General features: G+C 44.7%; 1 protein-coding gene across 1 annotated transcript in view; it reads right to left on the bottom strand.

Moving 5' to 3' along the window:
- The window catches only part of rgs6 (regulator of G protein signaling 6), a 56,150-nt gene that overhangs the window by 11,022 nt on the left and 19,602 nt on the right, over positions 1-25,526 (bottom strand). The window contains exons 3-5 of the mRNA XM_077017577.1: positions 2,270-2,366; positions 1,764-1,814; positions 1,511-1,617 (exon numbers count right to left, since the gene is read on the bottom strand). Coding sequence (XP_076873692.1) covers positions 1,511-1,617; positions 1,764-1,814; positions 2,270-2,366 — 255 coding nt within the window. The remainder of the gene's footprint in view (positions 1-1,510; positions 1,618-1,763; positions 1,815-2,269; positions 2,367-25,526) is intronic.

Here is a 25,526-nt window from a genome sequence, read left to right as displayed (position 1 = left end):
TATACACAGAAGAACTGATGCCCTTTTAAAACACAGAAATATTATCAGTAATAAATATATTTTATTTGTTACCAATAAGACAAAGACAAGACCTGAGCAAATGGGTTTTAGAATTACATTGTTTCAAGGGATTAGTCTGGAGCTCCAGTAACAGAGACTCAGAGCTCCAGCCCAGAATTCAGAGCCAGTACTTGAACTCAGTTATTTTGTGAGGAGTACATCTTTAGGACTAGGCTGGCCAGCTGTACCACTGGCAACATTCAATACAGAATGTCAGTTGAAAGCAAACTTTCCCAAACATCTTGTTTAGATTAACCCCTTGCACCTTTCAGGAGATTCCTGTGAGTGTGAGGTGCTCCCACTGCACCACGAGATGTTTTCACTAGGGATTTGACTCGGGTTCACAACATGACATCTATTAGAAGCTATTAGAACTTCAAGAGATGAGACGTTGGACCGTGGATCACTTGTTCTTATGTTCCATCATTGTCCGGTTCTTCCAGTCCTACCTCAGAGTGCCTTCAAAACCTCATTCTGTGCAAACCAGCCCCCTGCAGAAACGAAGCCCCCATAATTACATCTCTCTAACTGCATTTGCTTCTATGCTGAGACCGAGCTGAGTCAGGGACTATGTCTACAAACCACGCTGCCTCTCCTACCAGACTCCGACGTCGTGAGAGGCACAGAGGAGAACATTCCACATGTCTGCCATTCATCGTGATGATGAGCTCTTCTCCAGAGAGGAGAAGAAAACTTTGTTTGCACTGGCTAATTAACGTGCGCGTGGGGGAAACTGGCAGGAGTTTGTTTAGCGCTGCAGATGAGCAGTGAAACTGTGCCACTGACCCACAATTCAGAACGTTCCTGAGTGGTTCAAACATTTTGTTTGTTCATTTATTTATTTTTTATATCTGCTGCTTTCCAAGTGTTGGGCATGATCCTGAGTTCAGGAGCTGCAGGTATAATGGGGGGGGACTACTTTTTGGTATGGGGGGGGGGGGGGGGGGGGGGTTCGGCACACCACTTCTTGGTATTCATCTAAAATGTTTTCTTTGTTTAGAATATTGCAAGTCATACAATTACCATGACAACATGCACAACATGCAAGCATCAGCACACAATGAGAAACAATACAGCAAAATGGAGGTTTTTATGAAGCCTTGCGCTATTTTAAACTCAATGAAAGACTAAACAAAAACAAGACCAGGAGCTCTCTTGAATGCGGAGTGTGGAGGGGGATAAAAGACCGGCATGGCGGTGTGCCCCAAGCCTCCTCACGCGTAATCACAAAGAGATTATTGATTCAACCCTCACTCAACCTGAAGGAGAAAATTAGCAACTATATTTGGTGGTACTGCTCAATCTGGGAATCGTTTCATCTTCTACCCGAATGTAATCTTACATGGAAAAAGAAGCTACGCATAAAAGAATGTGGAAGGTTCTAGATTACCACATCACTTTTCATTTGCGCTAATCAGAGGTACGTTCCTCCTCTCGCCTGGTAGCTCACCTGAAAGCGGTAGAATGTCCCATCATCCTTCAGGGTGAGCACATGGTCAGAGATGGGGAAGATGTAGCCCTGAGCAGCTATCAGGCTCCCGATGTGCAGGGCCTCGGCTGCAATAAGAACCATCTCATCAGATATTCTCATCATCTCATCACGTATTCCAACGCATAGTGGCAAAACACTTTCATGGTTCCTGTGGTTTGTGGTAGCCTGGTAAGCAAGGACACCTTATGACCACTTCAGAACGACAACATACCTGGATCATCTATAGAGAGATTCTTCATCAGCCACTGAACAATGTCTGCACCTGGTGTTCAACAGAGGCAGTGAGACAGCAATCACACACACGACGGCACAATATCAGGTCATTTGCGCTAATGTGACTTTAGAATTCAGTGCCTCACCATGAAAACCTAATAGATCTAATAGATCTGAGTTTAACACTGGAGGAGTCCTAAATAGGGCAGACTCCAACTCTAGCATACTTAATGACTACATAGCTGAATGACGGTCCAGTTCAACAGCATTTGATGCCATAGAAGTGCAGGTAAAATCTAATATACATGTATGTGACTTAGCACCAGATTTGTAGAAAGCAAACAGCACTTTGTGAAAATTTTTTAAAAATTAAGCTCTCAAAAAAAAAATTAAGCTCTCAGCTCTGCAATAACAAAGTAGCAGCCCTCTCAATACTCAACCAAGCACATTTCAGTCACAACGAGAGTGCTTTGCGGCTGCAGCAGGGGAAAAGGCGTCTCTCACCTGTGACCACGCTGGGAATCTTGGACATGAAGCTCTTGACTGTTCGGATGGGAACTCCCTCTGACTCGTCCTGGATCCGGGTGATTATATCTTCAATCTGCCAGTAGAGGGAGGAAGCGTGACCGACATCAGTCGCCATGCTGCTCATCTAAGCGTGTTACAGTACCTTCACCATAACTGAAGTTCTCTGAGCATGTTAGATGCTCCAGTTTGAAACCCATTGCTTTCATTCAATGCTGAGCAAAACTCAGAGATTACCCTTTCTCTTGTGTTTTTTTTTTTTAAAGTTTAATGTGTTTTTGCTTTTGTGAATGTAACGTGTTCTTTGAAGGGTGATACCACTGGTTCGGTGGACACGGCTGCAACCTGGTGGGTTTTAAAACTCAAATCAAGGACGAGTGAAAGAGGCAGTGTGGTGCAAAGAGTAGACACTCTGAGTACTGATACTGAGATTTAATGTTGGTGGCTTGGAGTAATTCTCTGTTAAATACATTTATTTATTTATTTTATTTCCTACACTGAGCATTAATAAAAGAAGAGGTGCTCTCGACTTTTGCCGTACTGTAAAGCATTGTGAAAAGTAAACTCTAGCAGCTGTGGTGGGAAACGTGGATGAAACAGGCAGATTGCTAACAGTTGGCTATAAATAATCCCCCCATGGGTAAAAATGGCTGGTGTGCGACAGGAGAGACCCAGGGAGTAACCAGATTAGGCAGCACTTTGCGCTGTTGAGAATGCATGTTGTCATCGCCACTCTCTGGTGCTTGACGCTGTTTTTTTTGCGTGCACATGAACGTGTTTGCATGTGGGTGGAGAGACCTCAGTCGCTTTGGAGACGCTTAATGCATATCTATATATAAACCCAATCAGAGGAAGGCTCCCACCACAGAAGACCTGGGTGAGGTGGTGGCAAACATAAGGGTGATGGGACAAGATGAGACCCCGTCATGCTGTTCGTGTATAGCAACAGCGCGCACACACAAGACATCAAGCATCGTGAACAACCCAGAAGAACATAATCACTTACTTGCGCTCTCTATCAAAAACATAATTTCATGTATGCACTCAGTGACAGACAGACACGCCAGTCCAAATTCAAAACACTTGCGTTGTCTGCTCCAGACCCCATCTCACCCCTAGACCTCGTCTCACCCCCATCTCACCCCTAGACCTTGTCTCACCCCTGTCTCACCCCCAGACCTCATCTCAGCCCCGTCTCACCCCCAGACCTCATCTCACTCCCGTCCCACCCCCAGTCCTCGTCTCACCCCCTTCTCACCCCCAGACCCCATCTCACCCCCAGACCTCATCTCACCTCCGTCTCACCCCCAGACCCCATCTCACCCCCAGACCTCATCTCACCTCCGTCTCACCCCCAGACCCCATCTCACCCCCAGACCTCATCTCACTCCCGTCTCACCCCCAGACGCCATCTCACCCCCAGACCCAGTCTCACCCCGCTCGAAGATCATTTGGATTGCCAGTACTTCATAAGTGATTAACTAATCAGCTAATACGTTAGCAATGTTTGTATTGTTTATGAATGATAAACCAGCTTATGTGGATTTTTTAAAAAATAAATAAAGTGTTAGCTACATACATGGCTGTCTGTGTAGCTACGACAGCCAAAGATATTCTGAAAACAAAAGCCCATTGCTTGGTGTTAGTGTATTCCAGGCTCCGTTAACATGCTGCAGAATTTAAATATGTAAATAATATCATATTCATTTCCATTAATGCCAGTGGATGCAATGCTACCATTAAAATAAAAGAGACATTCACCATTGTAAATGTGTCATCCATTTTATATGCTTTTACTTTACTATTAGGTCATATTTTTTATTTGTATTGTGATTCGGTCCACAAAATAACAAAAGCTTAAATTCTCTAGTTATTCTCTAGTTTTTGTAATGTATGGTTATGTTGACATATGAAAGGGAATTGCCATAAACTGTATCCATCACTAATGTGATGTAGGTGAGTTTTTATTTTGAAGCCAAGTCGGCAAGGCAAGATTTTGTGTAGCACATTTCATAGCACGGCGGCAATTCAGTGCTCTGAAACTGAAAGCCTTAATTCGTCTATACTTAACCCATGACAGCCTATAGGTTGAGTACCATTACACAGACTATTGTCAGCGATTTAAATGTTCTCAGTTCTCTCACCACTGAGCGTCCAGTCCCCATTTACTGCAGTAACCACCTCTACTCACTCCTCTGGGAACACTCTACATTAAAATTTGGACAATTGCTGCGTGGATTGAATGTTGAGTTTCACTGAGGTCAGGTACTTATAATGGATGATTAGTTCTGTATCTCAAACACCCTGAAGTGTTTTTATACACTATTTGACCAGTGTGTGTAAGTAAATATAGATTTACAAACCACTGTCATGATATGGCAACTAATTGATTGATTAAAATGGTCAATCACCCATCCCTCCTGAAATTTCTTTACAATTTGAACACTTTACCACCCATGGAAGTATGTAGGGTCTGCTATAGTTATCTACCCAGTGAATAACACTCTACAATGTGAACTGTCTCAAACAGGTCGATGAGAGTGTCTGCCACCCCAGTGCTCTGATGAAGATGGTTGTGTTCCTGTTCGCATGGCGTCTGACTGCCTGCCCATGCCGAGGGCCCGCGGTGGCCACGCGGGAGAACAGGGCCAGACGCTGAAGGCTTAACGCTGAAATCGATGGTGATAAAATGCACGCCGTGCCACTGGGAACGGACAGTGAAAGTGTGACTTCTCTTATCTGGAAGCCTTGACTTAGCATGACGGAGGGATGACGGAGGGAGGCGTGGGGAATGGGAGGAGCGACGTGTAGGGGGGCGGGGCTGATCTTTGATACCCTCGGCTGATTTGAGCAACTATAACAATATCGGGGAGAGTAATTCCTGTGTTTTGGAAGTAGAACATATAAACACCATCTGATTGTAGTCAGATGTAAATGGAATGGTTTTAAGAGTGCTAACTGGGACCAACGAGTGAATATATCCTTACAGGAGTCTTTTATAAACGCAAGTGTCATGTCTTCTTTTCTTTTGTGCACCAACAACTGTATAAGGTTAACTATGGGCTATATATATCCTGCTCCGCTCAGTTAATGTCTTTTGGCAAGTTACCACATAGTTGCACTGTCCACATAACCCATGACAGCTCTTTACTGAACACTGGTGCCACTCCAGAACTATTCCCGGCTTCCCCGACGCGGGCATGGCAGGGATGTGTGTATGCTTGTTTGAGGGCTTCGTTCAGACACCAGCATGCTGACTGTTAAGGAAGCATTTAATAGAGAGATGGCCTGTATTTTGTGACCAAGGAATATGTGGAATGTAGAACTGATTAGTGTTTCCTGGCTCGGCTTATAAAAGTCACTCAAATAAAGAAACATTTGTTGAGTTTGCATTGAAAACTAGGCCAAAAAAGGGACAAACTTTGCCCCCAAGGCAAGTCTTTGCCCCCAAGGTAAGTCTTTGCCCCCAAGGCAAGTCTTTGCCCCCAAGGTAAGTCTTTGCCCCCAAGGTAAGTCTTTGCCCCCAAGGCAAGTCTTTGCCCCCAAGGTAAGTCTTTGCCCCCAAGGCAAGTCTTTGCCCCCAAGGCATTACTATGTGAATAATAACTTTTGCTCATAAGGTTGAACGAAAACTGAGTGGTAAGCCATGACTTGCAGTTGAAAGCGTGGTTTCAATTGATCACTCTCATTCTGACCAAGGATTCCACTGGGGACCATATCAGGGCAATGTGAGATTGGATTTTGACTCTTTAAGAGGTGCACTGACTGAGAATCCTGTCTCGGTAAACATGCAGCGGTAAGCAGATGCTCAAACATCCCCAAGGCTGCGTTGTCATTGTGGAAGCCTTGCTGTAAATCATAACCTGTGCGTTCAGCAGCATTTCAACAATTCGGTCTTCCCCTGTGACAGCACTGCCCTTCGGTCATGCGCCAAGCTAGTCGTGTGTCACAGAACCTTCCGCGTCCACCGTCGAGCTCGTGTGGGGAACAGCAGGGCCGAACGTGCCTCAGACCCCAGCGAGCAAGTTTCTCGTTGCACAACACAAAAGGCAATCAAAGGTGCAAATTTGAGCGGTGCGGAGACGGCAGCGAGGTGAGTCCCGAGCTGCTGTCCCCGAGGGCCGGGGGAAAGGGAGGGGGGGGGCAGCAGCACGTGTGGGTGGTAACGACGACAAATACGCCCTAAAGATCTGCTTCTCAATCAAGACAACCCTCGCAAACTTGATTACAACGCGTCACGGCAGCCTGAAACTGCCACTTACCGAGAGGGAGAGAGAAAGGGAAGAGAGCATTTCAGCGTCGTCTAAATTGGTGGTGGTGGTGGTGGTGGTGGTGGGGGGGGGGGGGGGGGGGGGGGGGGTAAACGTGTCAAGGACATTCACTAGGAATGTAGAGGGGATTGAAGGGTGACAATAAGCACACTCGCTCATCACTGGTTCCGTGGAATGGAAGCGTGACACTCGAGTCTTTTTTAGCCCGACGATGCTAGGCCAGCATGAGCAGGCCCTTCACAGTGGGAGGGGCGGGTGTTGCCATAGATAACCGCAACCGGCGGCCGCACGACGGTCGTGTAGCGTCCCGCGGCTCATCGGCTCCGCGAGCCCAGTCAATGCTACTGATTTCGCACAGCTGCCCCGCCCTGATGAAAGGCTCTCGAGTTCACGTCTCCAATCATGCACTGACGTGACCTGCATCTGGGCGGAGGTGCCACAGCTCTGGGCCAATGAGGTAATCACGTGCGCTAGCAGGGCCGGAGATGCCGGAGGAAAAGCAGGTGTAGTCGCGAAGTCGCGAAGAAACTCATTCGTGCGTATCCGTTCATAATCATTCATGTTAAATGTTTCACTTTGGTCCTCAGACCTCACATGTGAGAACCTGATCTGTTTTAAAACATTTTTGGGCTGTAAAAACATTTTTGGCTCAAACTAAGAAAATAGCTTCTTGTGATAAAAAGCAGTTTGTCAAATGACACGATTACTTCCTTGCATTTGCAAAGAAACGCCAAGCAGCGTTGAAAATACCTGAAAACAGACCTCCCTGAACAACACATTTAGTGAGCAAACAGTAAAGCATCGGGTTCTGTGGTATCTGTGAGGCATCCGTCCAAGGATCCTCTGTGAGTTGGTTTTTTTTGTTGCCACCACCTGGCATTGCAGCTGGGACATAAAATGAGTTGTGGGTGCGGGTGGGAGATGAGTTCAGCTGAAGCCACCCCTCATCAAAGAGCACCTCCACAAACACACGCGTCAGAGGCAGCTGTCCCAACACCAACTCTCCACCTGAGACTTCAAGGCCTGCAGAATTCAAAGCCCAGCAAGAGGACAGCTCTCCCCGGCCAAATGAAAGCAGCCGGGAAGAGTTCCTAACCTCTCTTTTTCTCTCTGTCTCTTTCTCCCACTCTCTCTCTCTCTCTCTCTCTCTCTCTCTCCAATTAATCATTTTCTTTTTCTGTCCATGTCTCTGGTAGGCATGGTGATAAGATCTTCATACGCAGACAGATAAGACATTCAAACAGACAGGAGATGAACTTAATTGTCTTTTATACTGTGGATACAGTTGAACTCCAGTATAATCACCTGATCAAACTGATTTCAGAAGCTGTGAATGTGCAATTATTTGTGAGTTCCAACAACTTTAATTGTCCATTTCAGCCATTTTATTTTCTAACAAAAAACAATCATTCTGTAACTTTAACTATTCAGTAATTGTGGTGTAACTAAAGATGATTTATGTAGTTCTGTGAATAGGAAATGGGTCTGGAACCACCCATGGTTCTCTGGAGTTGAAAAGGTTAAGAACTAGCGCAATTGTAATCAGTGATATAAAAGACTAATGAACAGACATCATTGCTAAAAGGGAATCTTCCACTTCTGATGAAAACATTTCATACAATACAGTGTCACAGAAATCAAATTTGGGCTTTGTGCTTTATAGCAGAACTGTGCTGCCAAAGGATGTCCATCACGTCCCACACAATAGGGACAAAAGTCGTGGTCTCTTTCACTGTGCTCAACGTCCCATTTTATTCAAGAGGACGAGGACGTGCAGAGGCAAGGAGATCACATCCACGTAAAAGTGTGGGTATGGTCCTAGCTTTCATCTTCTATCAGTTTCATCTTCAGAACTCGGGGGGGCAAGGAATATAAACATTGCCTTTAAACATTTCCTTTAAAAATAAAAGGAAATGAGGTGTTCCCTGTGAGGGCGGGAACAAAGCCATATTACCCAGTACCCACAGTCAACAGAACACAAATGCAATAACCTTCTGATCCAGGATAATCGCTCAGACGTCTCTCTTCCAATTAACTTCTTCTCCTGCTCTTCCACAAAGGTCACTAACCATCTTAATAAAGCAGATATACTAGAACAAGCCGGCACAACAACTGTTAATGCGAACAATCCTAGCTACATTTAAATGATAGTCTGCTACTGTAAATATATACTAATTGTATGTTTGTTTTTTAAAGGCCAGATTTCTGCTAGCTATAGCCTGTAATCAAATGGGTTCTACTTTAGCTGACAAGATTTCGCACGGGCCTTGCTTAGAAGATAATGTCCCCGAGCTTGTCTCCTGAAAAAGTCATTATAATCAAATCTATTCAATCACAACAAAGCAAGCGTGTTAATTGTCGGGAAAAATAAATTGCCTCTCACTCCGGGTTAGCATCGTAATACGTAATTAAAACTAAAAAGGCGTCGATGGTTGCCTTTCGAGCGCCTGAAGGTCAGAAACGACGTCTGAGCCGAAGTCTGTTGTTCAGTGTAGGCCCAGGCGTGTGGCCCTCTTGCCCCATGACAGCTGAGAGATGTACATATTATTAGATTAATATATCTCTAATGACAGGGCCTGAAGATGAGCCAGAACCCAACGTGGCAGCGGCCCAATCTAAACCTGAGCCTGCAGACCTTTTCACAGACTTTGGACTTATATTCTGTGATTTGTGCTCTGTGGTATTTACTGAACTGATCACCGTCGTCACATAGTATCTGTAAAGCTGTAAGCATATAGAAAGTGTTAGGGCCACTTAAAAAAGAACTGCAGATGATTAATCCTCTTCGTATGGAATGCCCTGCAATGCCATTATGCAGAAGAGCGTTTTTGCTTCTACCTTTGTTCCTCTTGTCAGCTGGGCAAGAAGACAGCTCCTTTGTTAATGTGTTTAGCAAACTGCTCAACTACGTCTATGTAACGTCGGCTCTATTTTGAGACAATATTTACCTCAGAATAATTACTACCATCTAACCAGGTAAAAGTTCACAAATTTATTTTCTGGCCAATTTGGTAACTTTTCTGGATATTTCCACATCACTGTTAGTTTTCACCAAAAATTTTATGAAATATTAATAGCATTCCCATTCATCATTGAACTTTTAAAAGCTTTTAAAATATTTATGAAATTCAGGCAAAAAGCTGGATCAGCTCACCAGAACATCTTGCAAATATACAAGAAATGATGTCAAATTCCTGCATGATTATACACAATACACAATTTGAAAAATTCCATTCAAACTTAACATTTTCATGTGTTTTGTAATGTACTTTTAAATGGCCGAATGCCCTGTGTAGTCCTTCTTTGCAGGGAACCACAAGAGAGACTGGAAGGCACCTGCACTCTGCTGAAGCCTGCGTCCCAAGAAGACTCTGTTGGAGTTCACAAAAACAGCAATCCCCCCTTACAGCCTAGATGAGTGACAGACGTAGACAGCTCTTCAACCCTGTGGACTCTCTCGGGAACTTGTAAGTCAAGCCCACGTGTCTGCAAGTCCAGATAGGACCAGAGTTTTAGATAGGATATTCATCTGCAGCGTGAGAACGTCCCTGGATCAGGACCACCAACCCCCGCTGGTCTGCGAGGCTGAACCAAACGGCCGTCAGTGCGGAGACGGAGGCCTGTGCCACCGCCCGCAGCACCGAGCACACCCGTCGGCTTTGCAGCTCGGCCAGGACCCGCGACCTGAAAAATGAGCAGTGTTAGCCTTTAATAGGCTCCCTGCTGGCAGCAGCCAACGCTTGTGAAGATCCTTTTCAACAATCCACTGGGCTCTAATCTCAGTGTTTCTCATGACTCGGTCCAGCGGAGCTGAACGCCAGCGACATGCAACCACAGCGCCCAAAGCAGACCGCCCAGCACCGCCACAACAACAGCACGAAGCATTAGCATAACGGGGAGGACGATTAACAACACTTGGCTGACTATAATGTGTCGTTGTCCTTAGTTTTCTCTGTAACGACATTTACAGTAGGCTAAACTATAGCAATTTGTGAATTTGTGAAGAATACAATCAACATTTCCATGTTTAAATATATGTATAAATCTGTTTATATGTTTATCCTTTTCCTCTTTACATTCTAATTTCCAATCATGCTAATAAGTACAATTTAGTTGAATTTGTGCAGTACACCAGTACCATGAAATGCAACTTTAAAGCTGTATACAACATAAAATACACCCTTTATATTAGCCTCATGACTAGATTCATAGAGGTAAAGTTAAAACCCAGTGAGCCTTTTGGCACTCAGAGACCTCTGAGATGAAGGTGCTGCAGATCCGAATGCTATGAGCAAGAACGCCCTGACTGCACGCCTGCCACAAGACTGACATGATAGCAGGAACTGTATAAGCCTGCGTGTATGGAGGAACATCTAGGCTTAATGAAATGCCTGATGTTATGAGTATATGGTGAGGCTAAACAGATCAGTGTTGACATCCATACCTGCAGTGTGTTCTGTAAGGATTCAGATATTTGGGCTCTGTTCTTCAAGTTGGACTTGAAGGAATGACGTGAAACCAAAAAAAAGCACTTTTACAGTCCGGTGTCAGCGTGAATTTGAGAGCATTTGTATCTGCATGCAGAATATGCAGGCCTTGTTGTGTATAGTTCTTTCACTTCAGAGGTCTAGAACAATTAGCAAGGTCAGCGCTCAACTGTTCTTTGGTTCGATGCGTGTTATTACATTTGTGGTTTATGCACAAAAGAACAAATGAAGATTAAAATGGATTTCACTTTGCATCTTAGTTTTGTTCTCAGGACAGCTGAGAGATGTACTCTCTCCGGTGTGTCCTGGGTCTTCCCCGGGGTCTCCTCCCAGTTGGACATGCCCAGAGTGCTTCCCTAGGGAGGAGCCCAGGTGGCATCCGGACCAGATGCCCGAACCACCTCAACTGGCTCCTCTTTACATGGAGGAGCAGCGACTCTACTCCGAGCCTCTCTCAGATGACCATGCTCCGTACCTTATGTCTAAGGGAGTGGTTTGGATCTGATTGATCAAAGTACAGTAAATCAATCATAATATAACGTTAGCCGTAACCTTAATAATGTGTATTTTAAGTGAAGTTAAGTGCTCAAAACACCTGGCAGAGGATGCTGTACCACAGAAGAAGGCAGCAGGAGATGACTAACGAACACCTTAAATCACGGAAAACGTCTAGCAGCTCAACAACAAAAACCAAGATGGACGTCAGCACATAGAACACAACAACACAACGTCACAGAGTTCACTGAAAGTCTCGACCCACTGATCAGCCTCATAACTGAAACTCCAAGTTGCCACTAATTAAAAGTGTACATAAAAATGCCATGTTCTGGTATTTTAACAGCTCGTGACCAAAAGCACACCACCAGCAGAACCGCAGAAAATAAATCCTAGACACATGGAAGCATCTTAACTGCTCAGATTTAACCACATCAAGACTCTTTGGATGCCCCTGTACCTTACAGCAGGATCATGAGTCCAAACTGGCAAAGCCATTATGGAGATTGCCCAAACAGATATGTTCTTTATGCAGCCTCTGATTTTGCTCTGATTTTTGCTCTAACACTCGCTGAAGACTAAAAGACCCACAAACAAACAGGAAACAAAGAAACAAAAAAGCCTGAAATGCAGGAATGGCAGAGCGTTACCAGATATTGCCGATTGTGGTGAGGTCTGTAGGCCTGAGGCTTTGACTCATATATGATTTGATAATTTCTGAATATTAATCAAAACAAATTCTTAGTTATTGTTTATTTTGAGATCTAGTATGCTGTAGTACATAAGTAAAAAAATAAGCTGTTGCACAATTCTTCATATACTCTATATTGCCTGAGATTACAGCATATCATCGGATGGTGTTCTGTGTCTAACTCCTGAAGTGCAATAACCAATAATAAAATAAAAATCCCATTACTCTTTCATTAGGAGCCTGAGAGATTTCAAGTGGTGTGTGCATCGTTCCCGGGGATTAAAAGACCATTTACAAGGCTTTGTCATATCTGGCTGAACTACTATGAGATCTCCTGATTATTCCAGACCACCAGTTCCCCTCCTGAAGGTGTGAGGGGTTGAGGACCTGACGGACTGGAAGGATCGCTGGAATCTATGTATCCACCATGGCAACATACCAAGGTATGACAGATTGAAATCAAACAAACAAACAAAAAAAGTTTATGTGACTTCTTTCAACAAAACTATGCTAAAAAAAAAATCCATCCCTCTTGAACGCTCTATGTCAACATCTGTGAGAAGATGAGGTCAGATCAATTTCCACTATCAAACAGATGGACGATATTTTTGACAAAAGCCACAACCAAAAACAGAAGTTTGGAGAGTTGACCTACACTCCCCCTTGAGCAGCTGTTCATCCCCAGTTTTTAATCACATTCGCTCTCACTCAAGAACCTAAACCCAAGCTAATGTACATGAGCAGCCCGTGACAGCCCATAATAACCTAACACCCGAGCCGCGCTCTAAGGCCGTACACACCTAATCTGTCGCTGACATTTCCAAGCGTCAGCTCCGTGGGTGCGAGGCCTGAACATCACTCCTTAGCAAATGCAAGAACCAAGCTGCTTTTACTTTGGAGAAGAAAAAAAAAACACCATAATTTACAGTTGGCTACCTCGTGCAGAAGACGCTCGGAATAAAAAAGGACAAATGCGTGTGGGGGTGTTAAACTGAGGTTCATTAAAGACCGTCTTATTTTTGGAGCCCGGGTGCTGACAGATGGATGGTGACAGCACAAACTTCCAAAGCTGCCGGTAAAAGCTTTCGTAACATCCTCCGAAGTCAAGAAGCGCCTTTGCCTTTTGTGAGGTCACTCAAAAGCAGTGACAACCCTAGCACTTTCAACACAGGACCACAAACTCGTGCCCACACTGCACAGATCCGGCTGTGCTGGAGAATTCACGGATGAACTTCACCCACTAAGCAAGCAGCACGCAGAATCACTGAATCGCAAAATTAGTGGCTTATCACTTGTTCTTTTTCTTTTTAAATTAAGGTTTTGGACGAAGCATAGCAGGAAGAAGATCACATAGGCAGTTCCGCCTGGCAACAGTATTGATACATTGATACATGTAATTCGATTTATTGTCCTATATCTATATGTTTAAATGAGGGTTTTTTCACCTTTACTCTATTTCATATTCCCAAATTATTTGGTCAATATTAGGGCTTTGTGTTTCATGCGTCCACAAGGGCCAGGATGAAAGCTTACAGGATGTATGAACCTAATGAATAAAACAGACTGAAGTGGAGTATATCTTGTGGGAGTTGTGAGTGGGAAGGGCTCAACACAAAAGCTCACCAAGGACCAGAATTGCATTTGTCTTAGTGTGTCAGTGTGTTCCAAAGTTATAGCTCTCATTTTAGGGGGACAATAGAAGTTGGTGGTCTTTATCTAGACTGGACTCAAATTAGGGAGAGGGAGAAGCCATCTAGGTGCTCAGCTGTTCCGGTGGTTCCTGCAAAGCTCTGTGGGACAGAACGCAGGAGGTGTGAGTCCTCATTACTCGCCTTATTGAGAATTCCTTAGAGGTCCTTTAAAACACGAATACTGTACTATGAGTTTGGGTTTCGAAAAATATTTTAATGGCTTGTGTGTTTTGGAAAGTTCCTCACGAACCTGAATTTGCCCTAGCCAAATGTCTGACTTTTATATATGTATATACACATTAAGTGTGCCTCTGAAGACTAAGAAATATCTTACCAAGAAAGATGTGTATTGATTATCTACCTGTATGGAATGTTCAATCAGTAAACAAGAAAGAATACAAGGCACAGTTAAAATGGAAGCAAGAGAAACAGGCAGGGTAAAAAAAAAACAAAAAAGCATTAAAAAAACTTTTGCCATCGTGCAATTCTGAAGGCGTGTGTGTCTGCTGGAAGAAGCGAGACAGCTGGTGTGTGCCGGCGAGGAGAGCAACTGTCAGTCACCTGGCTACTTTTTTTTTTTTTTTTGGTCCCTGCCCAGCACGTGTTGGTGAGAGGGGCCCGGATCGGTTTGGTGGACTGTCTGTCAGAGACAAACTGAGCTGTGTTGGTTGGTATACTGCAGTGGGTAACATTGCTCTCTCCTGTGGGGTACAGGGATTCCAAACCCATCTGGGAAATTATTCTTTTCTATATCAATAAGAGTACTTGGACAAGACTCCTACCTCTTTGCCTACCTCTGTAACATGCTTGGAATTGAAAGTCACTCTGGATAAGAGTATGTATAAAAAGTAAATGTGCTGATAGCTCCTGGATCTTAACCCTTCCTGTCTCTGTGGGAGCAGAAGCAGGTGGTGTCATCCAGTTGGAATTCACTTACAGGGGATGACACTTGCACTCAGCATTGCTAGCTCAGAACATCTGAGAGGATCTTCCAACCAAGACCATTCTTAGTGTGGTTTTAGCACAAGAATCCTTAATGGTTTGTGTGTCTTGGAAGTTTCTCACTACCCTGAATTTGCTTTGAATGTTTCCTTATATATATTCTTGAAATGTTTTATGTGCTTTAAAACAACAAAAAAAAAAAACATAGCAAATGTTAGTGCAGTGCATATACAGAATGGTGATTTGCCTCTGAAGACCAATTACCAAGAACCATATTACTGAGAAGGAGCCAAAGGCACTTGATTATCCATCAAGACTCCACAAGAGACTTTGAACTTTGACCGTTCAGTGGCAGCAGCATCACAAATCCTTGCCAAACACATCAGTATGCCACATGCATGGCGGCCATCTTGAGCTGTTTACCTTAAAGCCATAGTCTGTACTGGTCTAAGGTCATGTTTGCATTCTAATAAAAACTCTGACTCCTGCTGGAATCCCAGCACTCAGTTATGGACTCCAAGGCCTTTCCTGAGAGACCCAATTACTCCTCCCTCTTTACTGTGTTACTTAATACATCGTGTTGTGTGTTTCTTGCTGTAAACTTCTGATCTCGAAGCAGCTGGGATTCAACACCTCCAGGTGTTTGGAGGAAGGGGTTAGCCATGTACCCCAGGCCGTGGATAATGAAGTCCCACTTTACATCTCTCTCTGCTGGGCTCTGTAGGCCCCCAACTACTATAAGAGCTAACTGCAGACATGCCCGTTGCATAGGATGAAGAAACATAAAAAGAGGTACAACAAGAGATACAAAGCTGAAAGCTACAGGTTTCATGGTAAATTAGAGAAGGAGGAAATATTATTGATGCGCACTTGCTATAAAGTTCTGCTGGGTCAGCAAATCTATGTTCGGGTTCATTTCAGAGGGGGCGATCCGCTTGGGAAATGAAACTCAAAGACTGTGGCCGTGACCAGTGTGTTCAGGTTTACCCGCCGCCTTCTGAGAGCTTTCTTACTAGCAAACCAAGCGGCGTCCCCGTGGTTCTTTTTAATAACCGTTGTCACATTTTGTCTTACATGTACTCAACTGCAAATGGCAGGAACTATGGCAGGGGAGGAAAACTGTAGGTTGCAAGAAGGAAACCAGCCCTTCATAAAGCCATCACCTTTTGTGTATACCGCTAATGAATTCACCAACAGTTACGCTGGAACTTGCCTGATTTGTATGTCTTTCCAGCTACTTTTTGATTTCCACTCCAAGATAACTTGGCTTTTCCACATCATCCTAATGACTTGGTTTTGATCAAATTTATCTGGCTGGGCATGCGGAAATTGCAGCCATTAGACAAATATCAAGGGAGTGTCTGGATCCGAGCCCAGATCAAGACAATGGATCAAGCTCATGGCATACTTCAAATGCACAAAAGGGCAGAGCTGAAAGCCCATGAAATTATCTAAAGAGCAATGATATTATTGCCATTTTCAGTCACTCGCAAGAAACCGGCGAGATCAATCACGCAGTAGCAGGAAAGGGTGTTCGTGCACTCAATGTAAACAATCGAACGTAAACATGATAAAGCTGTCCGTCACCGACGATCCGTCTGCTTAGATACGTGCGTGGACGGATGTGAGGAAGGTTCACTTTAAAGTCTAAGAACTGGCTACTAATTTAGGACGGACGTTAGACACAAGCAAAGCCTCCACATCCTGACAGGAGAGCACGTGCTCCTCTGTCCTCCAGCCGCTCGAGACACGGTGATCTTTCTGTTTGTTTGTGGCAGGTCTGTGTCCATTGATCCGAACAGGCAGATGGAACACAGACAGGCACTTCACTTTTCTAAGAACGAGAGGGACCAGTACGGGGCCCCTGCAGGTAACAAAAGAGAAAAAACTAAACCTGAACAGAGAGAGAAAGAGGGGGTGGGGGGGGTAACAGAGGGCAGAGGGAGAGCTCTGAAGCTCAACGCCAACTGAACAGTGCTAGACATGAAAACATATTCACAAAAGGTCAACACAAGCAGACATCGGCCTGTTCAATTACATACCTATTCAAAAGCACAATCACACACACATACCTGTCTAGACAATGTGTCTCATTTAGAAAAGCCATGTATTACTAAGGAACGACACTTCCGAATGTGGCTTTTTGCCTAACACTCACCCTCATCCCACTGATGTACTGATATCATAGGCCAAGCGGAACTCATTCATGCCTCTCCCATGCTGAGGCCACATATAGGCGGGGCTTATTAATGTAGGAGGGGCTTAGCTAACACACCTGCAGTCATCTCAATGATATTTTTTGTGAACATGGTCATGAGTATTTTGCTGGTTTTTGCCGGTTTCCTTTAACATTGCCCTGGGGAATAACTAGGTAGGTAAATACTGAACTTGGAATATTTTGTCAGTCAGTATGGAAGTCACAGGAGACAGAAAATACAGGCAGCTGATCCTGAAACACCCTCTGTGTTCTAGTGATGCCCACACGTTCCAGACTTCCTTTCCAGAGGGACCAGCTAATAATAAGCACACAAAGCAGAAGTAAGCAAAAGACTTCAGCCTCATGCTACCATCTGTTTCAGCACCGTAAGGTCAAATGGAAGGTCATTCATTCATTCAAATGGGCAAAGAGCTTCACTATTATAGGTCATTCCTAAGTTGTGGGGTACAATGCCATACTTGTTAAAACGGAATTAACACAGGCAGGCACTGCAAGGCAAAGCCATCAAAAGGACATCCTTCCTGACGCTGATGTCCTTACAGGAAGAGACAGGAAATGGAGACGAAGATGTAAAATGAAACAGGAAGTGACAAGCTGTGCAAATGAGAGGGAGAATGTCGTCGGCGTGGGTGACGGAGGCATGTTTGCCCCGTCTTTTGCTGTTGACAGACCACAGATATATTCTTATATGATGCATGCATGAATGCCTCTTTTGTACGTTTCTCCAGGCGCTTTTAATAATTCATCTTTGCTCTCAGATATTTCAAGCGACATAGTTCACCCATTAGCAGGATTAAAGGGACTATTAACCTCCACCCCATGATGCAATCTAAAGCTAATAAACCCTGAACATTAAAACTCTTTAAGACCAAAGCAGATTCTTTCACATTAAAATGGTCATAATTATGAGCTTAAGTGTTAGCAATGTAAAAACTCTTGCTATTTGTTTTCTTTTTTTGCTATTTATGAGAATGAGAATGCAAAGTGAAACTCTAAGGTAAGATTGCCACTGCTGTAGCATTGTAACAGAAACATGTAATGGTGTTTTACATGGGGATTCACACAAAATGCAGCGAACTCGCAGAAGAAGCAGACCTGGTCGGGAAAAACGTACTAGTGTGAAAAAGCCCAATGTTTGGAGCCATGGAAGATCCAGGCTGAAGGATAAATCAACTGGATTAGACCTCTGTCTGTGATAAAAGAATCGATAGCCAGTGAAGAACTACTCCTGCTTTTACGCCATTATCTTGAGCAACACATAGATCTTCTGTCATAAGCATTGGCAAAACAACAGCAGGAGGCCAATATTCAGACGACCTCTGTTTTCTCTCCACTACGTATCCGGCAATGGTGAAAATCCAACGATCACAGCATCTCCGATTTCTGTGGTTTTACGCAGCGTCTTGGGGTTTCATCTCCCTCGAACCCTCTCAGATCACTTAGTGCCCCATTAGTGGAGCACCCCTAACCCCTCCACACACCCTTCAGGTCAAACCTAATACATGGATTCCACAATGGAGGGTGTTCTCGGGTCTGACTAATCAAACCCCGCTGGATTGCAGATTCATGAAAACCCCTCCCAGTGTAGAGCCACAGCTGCTCAGAACTTCAGGGTTTGGTCTCTAACCATCAAGGTTCTCTCAACACAGGTTTCATTGTGTTGTGAACATCCACACAATCAGACCAGAGATATCACACTGATATGATAGATCACAGTGTCACTTTCAGTTCTTCCTTCCTTCTAGAACATGATAAGATATGTAAATATTGACCATACATACTTAATTAATCATACGTGATCAATATGATGTATTCTGGCCAAGCTAGGGATCCTATAGTAAGCATGATGTTCCAAAACATCTGTAAGATATTTACTGGCTTCTTGACTTGCATTACCAGGACTACAATACTAACCCTGATACGACAAAAGTGTGGTTGAAGACAGGATTCTGTGAGGGACACAATGCACTCACAAATAGATACACGGCAATTATATTATTTAAATATTAAGAAATACGTTTTGGTTTTAAAACTTAATTTGTAGATTGCAAATGAAGCTTAAAATTTCACCCAGGGGTCTGGCGCTAGCACCTGTGTCTCCTAACATCTATGCAGGTTTTTGTGTTCACTGTGTATTCTCACTGATGCTTTGTGTCATCAAGAGAGGGTTGAAGGAAAGAAACAGGAATGCTATTAAAAGCACCGATTCAGACTAGTACTCCAACCTACAGATGACAGTGACTCAGTTATTGTCAAGTACGCTGACTGATGCAGAGAGTGTCCAAGACCGGTGAGCCGTTCGGCTTCCTAATGTTGGTGAACTTATTTTGTATTCCCAGATTCAGGATTCAAAGAGGGCCAATGAAAAATAGCCCAGAGATCAGTGTGATGTGCTGATTCGGTCGTGACATACCATAATGTGTGTATTTGAAGGGGTGAAGGTTTAATCACGTTCCAGCCCGGCTCCATGGACACTCCAAATAAATGCCCTCTGGGTCACACCATCATCGCGCTGCCACTTTGGGCCATGGGAAACTGTGTCCTCAGATGAATGTGCTTAACACGTGGGTGTTGGTGACAGAGAGCTGGCCATGGCTGCTTAAACTGTTCCAGTGAAAGCCATACAGAAAGATTTGCAGTCATTAGTTCTTAATGTCGCAAGGCTGGGGCTTGCGATGGGCTTGTTTTTGCTCCGCAGTATCATGACGCATGGTTGCTATGTGCTTTTGCTTATATGTCAGTGCAAACATTCGTGACATTTTGACAAAATGGTGAAATTTAGCTTGCATGCTTCCTTTGGAAATCACACACGAGAGGGGAGAGTGTCTCATCCCTGGTTACAAATTAACAGCTTGCGCTATTACATTCAATTCATCATGTGTTCATCAAATAAATGTAAATGTCACATTAGGTTGGTGGCATCTCAAGTCCCTATAAGTACTTTGCCAGCAGATGTATAATTGAGATGTGTAAATTGGCTACAGAAGTCTCAATCTACCCCAACTAATGCAACTGCTTTAACAGGCTTCTCGTATTAATATACTGGCGATGTGTGAGCGAGACGATCACTGCTTCGTGTACCATGATTTCACAGACTGTAATGCGGCCTCCACGCTGGTCTCTGAGCTTTTTTCTCTATCCCCCTGCACTCTTCCTACAGACGCAAATGAGCATTCAATTTGACAGTTTAATCTTGTTGCAAAGACAAATTTAAAGCCCAATATCGACCCTAGAAGCACCACAGCTCAAGGACTGTCCTAGCCTGCTTTCATTTGATTCACAGAAAATCACTGTGCTACCCTGTGATACATTATCGTGCTTTTGTATGAAATAACTGTAAACACACTTATAACATCATCCAACCCTATCTCCACTGGCTTCCAGATGGTTATCATTATTATAATCATAATTCTATTCACAAGTCTCAAGTCTGTGATACACGTTATGTTTGATTCCATTATAGCTACTCTGTTGTCACTTCTCCCCGATATTGTTTTACAAAGGAAACAATATTTACTTCCGCAACCCTTCACACCCCATTTTTGAAATTTACTTTAGCCTCGTCTCCTTGCTCACACTCTTACATCACATCTTTTAGAACCCCCAAGAGCCCCTGACAACAAAAAGTAAATACCAAACTCTGGGTGTAGCGCTCGACTCTGTGACCTGCTAAGCGCTTATTTTGCTACTTAATCACTCAGTGAGCACCATTTCCAATTTTAAAGGCAATGTTCCTTACCCACCGATCTATTTAACGATCTATCTATTTTCCAGTAGCAAAGTTACTATAAGTATTTCTACAGATTACTGGGCCAGCCTTTCCCTCTCATCTGGCATTCACACTGCTGCATGCAAGCAAAGCAAATTATGGTTAAGACCTCAGCTCTCCAAATAGCATCGCTAATATAGCTTCTCCTTCTCCATTTAGCCACCATTACTCTAAACATGGCCAACTCCCACAGCTGTTTATGTAGTAACTATATGTTTTAAGACTTGACTTTAAATGATACATCCTGCCCCGAATCCAACACTGACTCTGTCATGCTGTGACACATTTCTTTGACTTTTTTAAATAACTTTTACCGATATTGGGTAATACACAAGCACTGAAGTGCAAAGACGTGGTCTCCATACCGACATTCCAGTACATACACAAATAGTAAACAAAAATGTGCACACACACACAACCTGTCACACAGATATGTACTTTTCCTCATATGTATGCAGCATTGTCAGCACATCCACACACGCACCACCACCCTCAGATCTAGGTCACCATGAAAATGGAGCGTCCCGTGTTGCAGATAGAATTCCAGTGGCGGATTACCGGATCATGGAGACCCATGCTCAGGGACACGAGGCTTCCACACACAACCACGTGAGCCGGCTTTCCTGACGGGAAAGATGGCTTCGTTAAACATGGACGCTGTCCCCGATGTGATACATTAAAAGACCCGGGTGAGGTCCACGTGTGCCATGTTAGTACTGCGCTACAGTCATATGTTGACATCATAAGGAAGGGGAAAGAATTCTTCATTTTGAGACTCAAAAGCTTTGAGATACAGGTTGCCTTGTGTTTGAAAGCACAACAGAATGGTGTGGCTTTATATTACTGTCTAAAATTCCCATGAAGGATTCAAACTGTCAGTATATCATGTTATCACCATGTCCACCATTGTAAATTGCTAAATTACATTTGGCTGACAGCAGTTCGAACAGATAGTATAATAAGCTGGAAGGACTACAGTGATCTTGGCCGCTGCCCGGGTGGCTGGCCCTGCGTGAGGAGTGAGGGCCTCAGTCCAAGCATTGGGCAAGTCCTGCAAACCGCAGCTCAGGACACCAACTCTGACAGACAACCTCCCAGACAACAAAACACTGTCACATGTCATGGTGTAAAGCACCGCTGTGGTAATTCTGTGTAATTAAAAGCCCATTAGAGGAATAAGGGACGGAGCCTGGTGTCACGGTGGGCCGGAGGAACGACACCAGAACGTCGCCGAAGCTCCTGCCATGTCCACACTCAGACCACGCTGGAGCTGTTGGGCTTTCGTGCTCGCGCTCCTGATAAACGAACAGGCCAGCACACAGCTTACCTTTCCTAGACACCACACCAGCAGTCAGAAGGTAAGATTGTGTGAGGGCATCATGGATCTTATTTGGAGCAGTAGTTAAAGAGACAACTCTAGAGTTTTAGACGCAAGCCCGTCTGTGGACTATAGATGGTGTCAGCACTGGATGCGAACTCCCAATTCCAATGTCATCTCGACCTCACAAGCAGTTTGTCTGGCTGGATACAACCGAGACGGGTTGAGACAAGAGTGAGTGATAGATGCCCCGATGACTTTCAAATTTCTGAATAAATGTGAAGCCCTCACGCGGTGGGCTCGGAAGGGGTGTGGTCCCAGGCGCCCATTATCCGCACACGCCTCACTCCCCAGTGCCTCTCTCCCTGCTATCCAATTTAATGTTTTTTTTCCTGAGGGAGGACAGTATGGCCCAGGAGAGAGTTGAGCCCAGGGCCTGCTGTCCAGCCAGGTCCAGGAGTTTGCCCCTCCCTCTCTCTCCCTCTCTCTCTCTCTCTCTCTCTCTCTCTCTCGCTAATTCACGCCAACATTCTGCAAAGGCTCCATTTGAGAACGCAAAAGCACAAAAGAAAAGCTGTGGCCCTGAATTCACCGCTGCCCATCACCACAGGGGAACCGAACTGGGACCTGTTTGTCGTTATTGTTGTTTTTATGTAAATGTATTCAACAAAATGACCCTGAATAATATGTTGTTTCATAACAAAATGAGCAGAGGAAAAAAAGAAAAGGAAATAAAAGAAGCAAAAATGAATTAATACGTTTGAATGTACACAACAGAGAGAGCAGAAATTAGAAGGAGTCTCTGTGGGGAAACAAAATATATTCAATATATGATTAGGTGAAAAAGCACCGTTTTGTCCAACCACAAACCCATAAGCTGTTCACATTTTCAGACTTGAGGCTGTATAAAATGTTTGGTTTCATGTAGAACATAAAACTGAGAAAGATCCTTTAATAAAATACAATGTCAAAAGGTAGGTGCACCTGCCATCAGACAAACTAAAGCCAGGCTTCCAGCATGGCACTGTTGACATCATTTCATTCTTCCAATAATCCAGGCTTACCGGAAGGCACTGGTTGATACCAGAAAGAACTGGTTGATAATATGCCTGAGTAGCACAATGTCTTTTTAAAAACATAAATAGAATCATGCAGAGAAATGATTGACGTTTGAAATGCTGAGCTATATGGAGCAAAAGCCAGGAAACTCCAGCCACTGAATTATTTCACCTCCAGTGATTCTATTGTGGCTATTAAGAAAGGGCAAAAATTCCGTTATCACTACAATGAATCAGAGTCGCAGGATAACAGCATCCACCACTCGCACGACTTCTCCACGCTGCACCAGTGAGCTGTTACCTTCCACCGGGCCGCCCACTCTCACACCAGCGCGCTTCCCCTCAAAGCGGTCCCGCCCAGCGCTAACCGCCATGCAAATGGACCGGTGTTTCTGCACCTTGAAAACATTAGGCGCGAGCTCCAAAACGAGAGAGCTATAAAACAGAGTTTGGGGGAGGGGGGGGAGGTGTGTTTGGAGAGCGCGCGCAGTCTCCTTGGGGCTCGTGTGCAGGCAGCAAAATGAAACAAGCACCCTCATTAGGCCTGGGCTCGGCGAGAGGGCCGCGGGGCGGCTGCAGCGGACAGGCTCATTACCGCCACTCTCCCCGAGTGTCATGCTAGCACTTAAGAAGGCATGACAGTTGTGTTTACCGTCAGCGCCGCTACCTGCGGTGCGCCTCTGTGCTGCAGAGTGCAAAAGCGGCTTGTGGGAGGATTTGTTGTGGGAGGGTAGGCGCCATGCTAAGCTGCTAGCGGTCTAAGCTTCTCGCGTTCGCAGGGCCCGGCTGTTTTGTCAGGCACTGGGATGTTAGGTGTGTGTCAGGAGCACATATTAATCGCACCTTAAAGGGGAACTACGGGCCGTTTCATCCCTCCCCTCCGGTCCAGGATCAACAGTCCCCGGCTTTGTTGCATTGGTGGCATTTTATGGAAAGTCCCACACATATTGTCGCCTCAATCATGGGGTGGTTGATAGACTTGCTCCCTCCTACTATGACATTGTTCTTTTCCCTTCTCCTCTTTTCCTCCCGTCCTCCTGTAGGGACAAGGCCCTCGTACATCGCCCACCGCCGGCTACTCGCCCCACCCCTCAAGTGCTTGGGAGAGGCCAGCGGCTCTTCCGTAATTGACGGTGGGCCTGGAAGAGGAGCTATTAGCATGAGCGCGGCACGCTAGGCGACGTACGTTTGCAGCCGAGAGCTCGAGTTCACGTTTCACACACGTCTCACAGCCGAGGCGCAAGCCGAGTCAGGCTGGAAGATCTCCTGCCGAGGCGCCGATGAAGACATTACGGCGAATATTACAGAGTGCAAAAGTCTGTAGTCAAAATGTAGTCGACATCACAGCGGAAACGTAAACGACTGGGGAAGTTCTCTCTCGAATCACTGCTTTGTTTCACCACAGTAGAGCTTTTTGGTCAATTAAAGAGAAAAGGATACACAGGCAAAGGAGCAACTGTGTGGTTTACTGGGTTTGGAGCATTTTCTGAAAGGTTTGTCTTTGCTGCTAGAAACAGTGTTCAGGCGGTTGTTTACTGGACTGTGTTATAGTCATCTTGACACTTTGGATCCCTGGAACACATTGGGCTAATCATATTACACATCAACGTTGTAATAACCAGGCAATAATTCTTGTGTTTTAGTTTAATGCTATATATTATTAATGGGAAAGAAAATGTAATGCTTTAATCTACCTCAGAATACAGTATTTTCTTATGAAAATGACTTCAACATGAGGAGCTTACCCGAAGCCTACTCATGTGTTTATTGCAGCTTGGTGTTTTGTTTTGGTTTAGGGAGTAGGGCAAGCCGTAGTGTGTGTGTGTGTGTGTGTGTGTGTGTGTGTGTGTGTGTGTGTGTGTGTGTGTGTGTGTGTGTGTGTGTGTGTGTGTGTGTGTGTGTGCGCGTGTGTGTGTGTGTGTGTGTGTGTATGCGTTTGTGTGGGCGGCGCACAGATGGCAGACGAACATATTCATGGACAGCAGGGTAAAACAACGAATAACTGGCACTTACGCCGAACGCCTTTCTTTAAAAAAAAAAAAGAGAGAGTGTCCGTTTAAGAAGAAAAGGATGAAAGACAAGAAAGCAGCGGCCACCGTGGAGGACATAATGGTGCTGGGTCTCTTCCAGGAGCAGCAGACACGCGTCCAGCATGTGGACACCGTTTAAATTTGAAAGTGTCCGTGAGGATTGTTCACACATGGTGAAGAACAACTTCTTAGTCCTCAGGGGACGCAAATGTAGGAAGAGCACGCACACGTGCGTTTACATGTAGGTGTGCTTGCAAGCAAGGGAG

Source organism: Brachyhypopomus gauderio, chromosome 9 (assembly GCF_052324685.1).
Source record: "Brachyhypopomus gauderio isolate BG-103 chromosome 9, BGAUD_0.2, whole genome shotgun sequence".
Taxonomy (NCBI): Eukaryota; Metazoa; Chordata; class Actinopteri; order Gymnotiformes; family Hypopomidae; genus Brachyhypopomus; species Brachyhypopomus gauderio.
The sequence above is the reverse complement of the archived record's forward strand: the minus strand, read 5'-3'. Positions and strand labels throughout refer to the sequence as shown.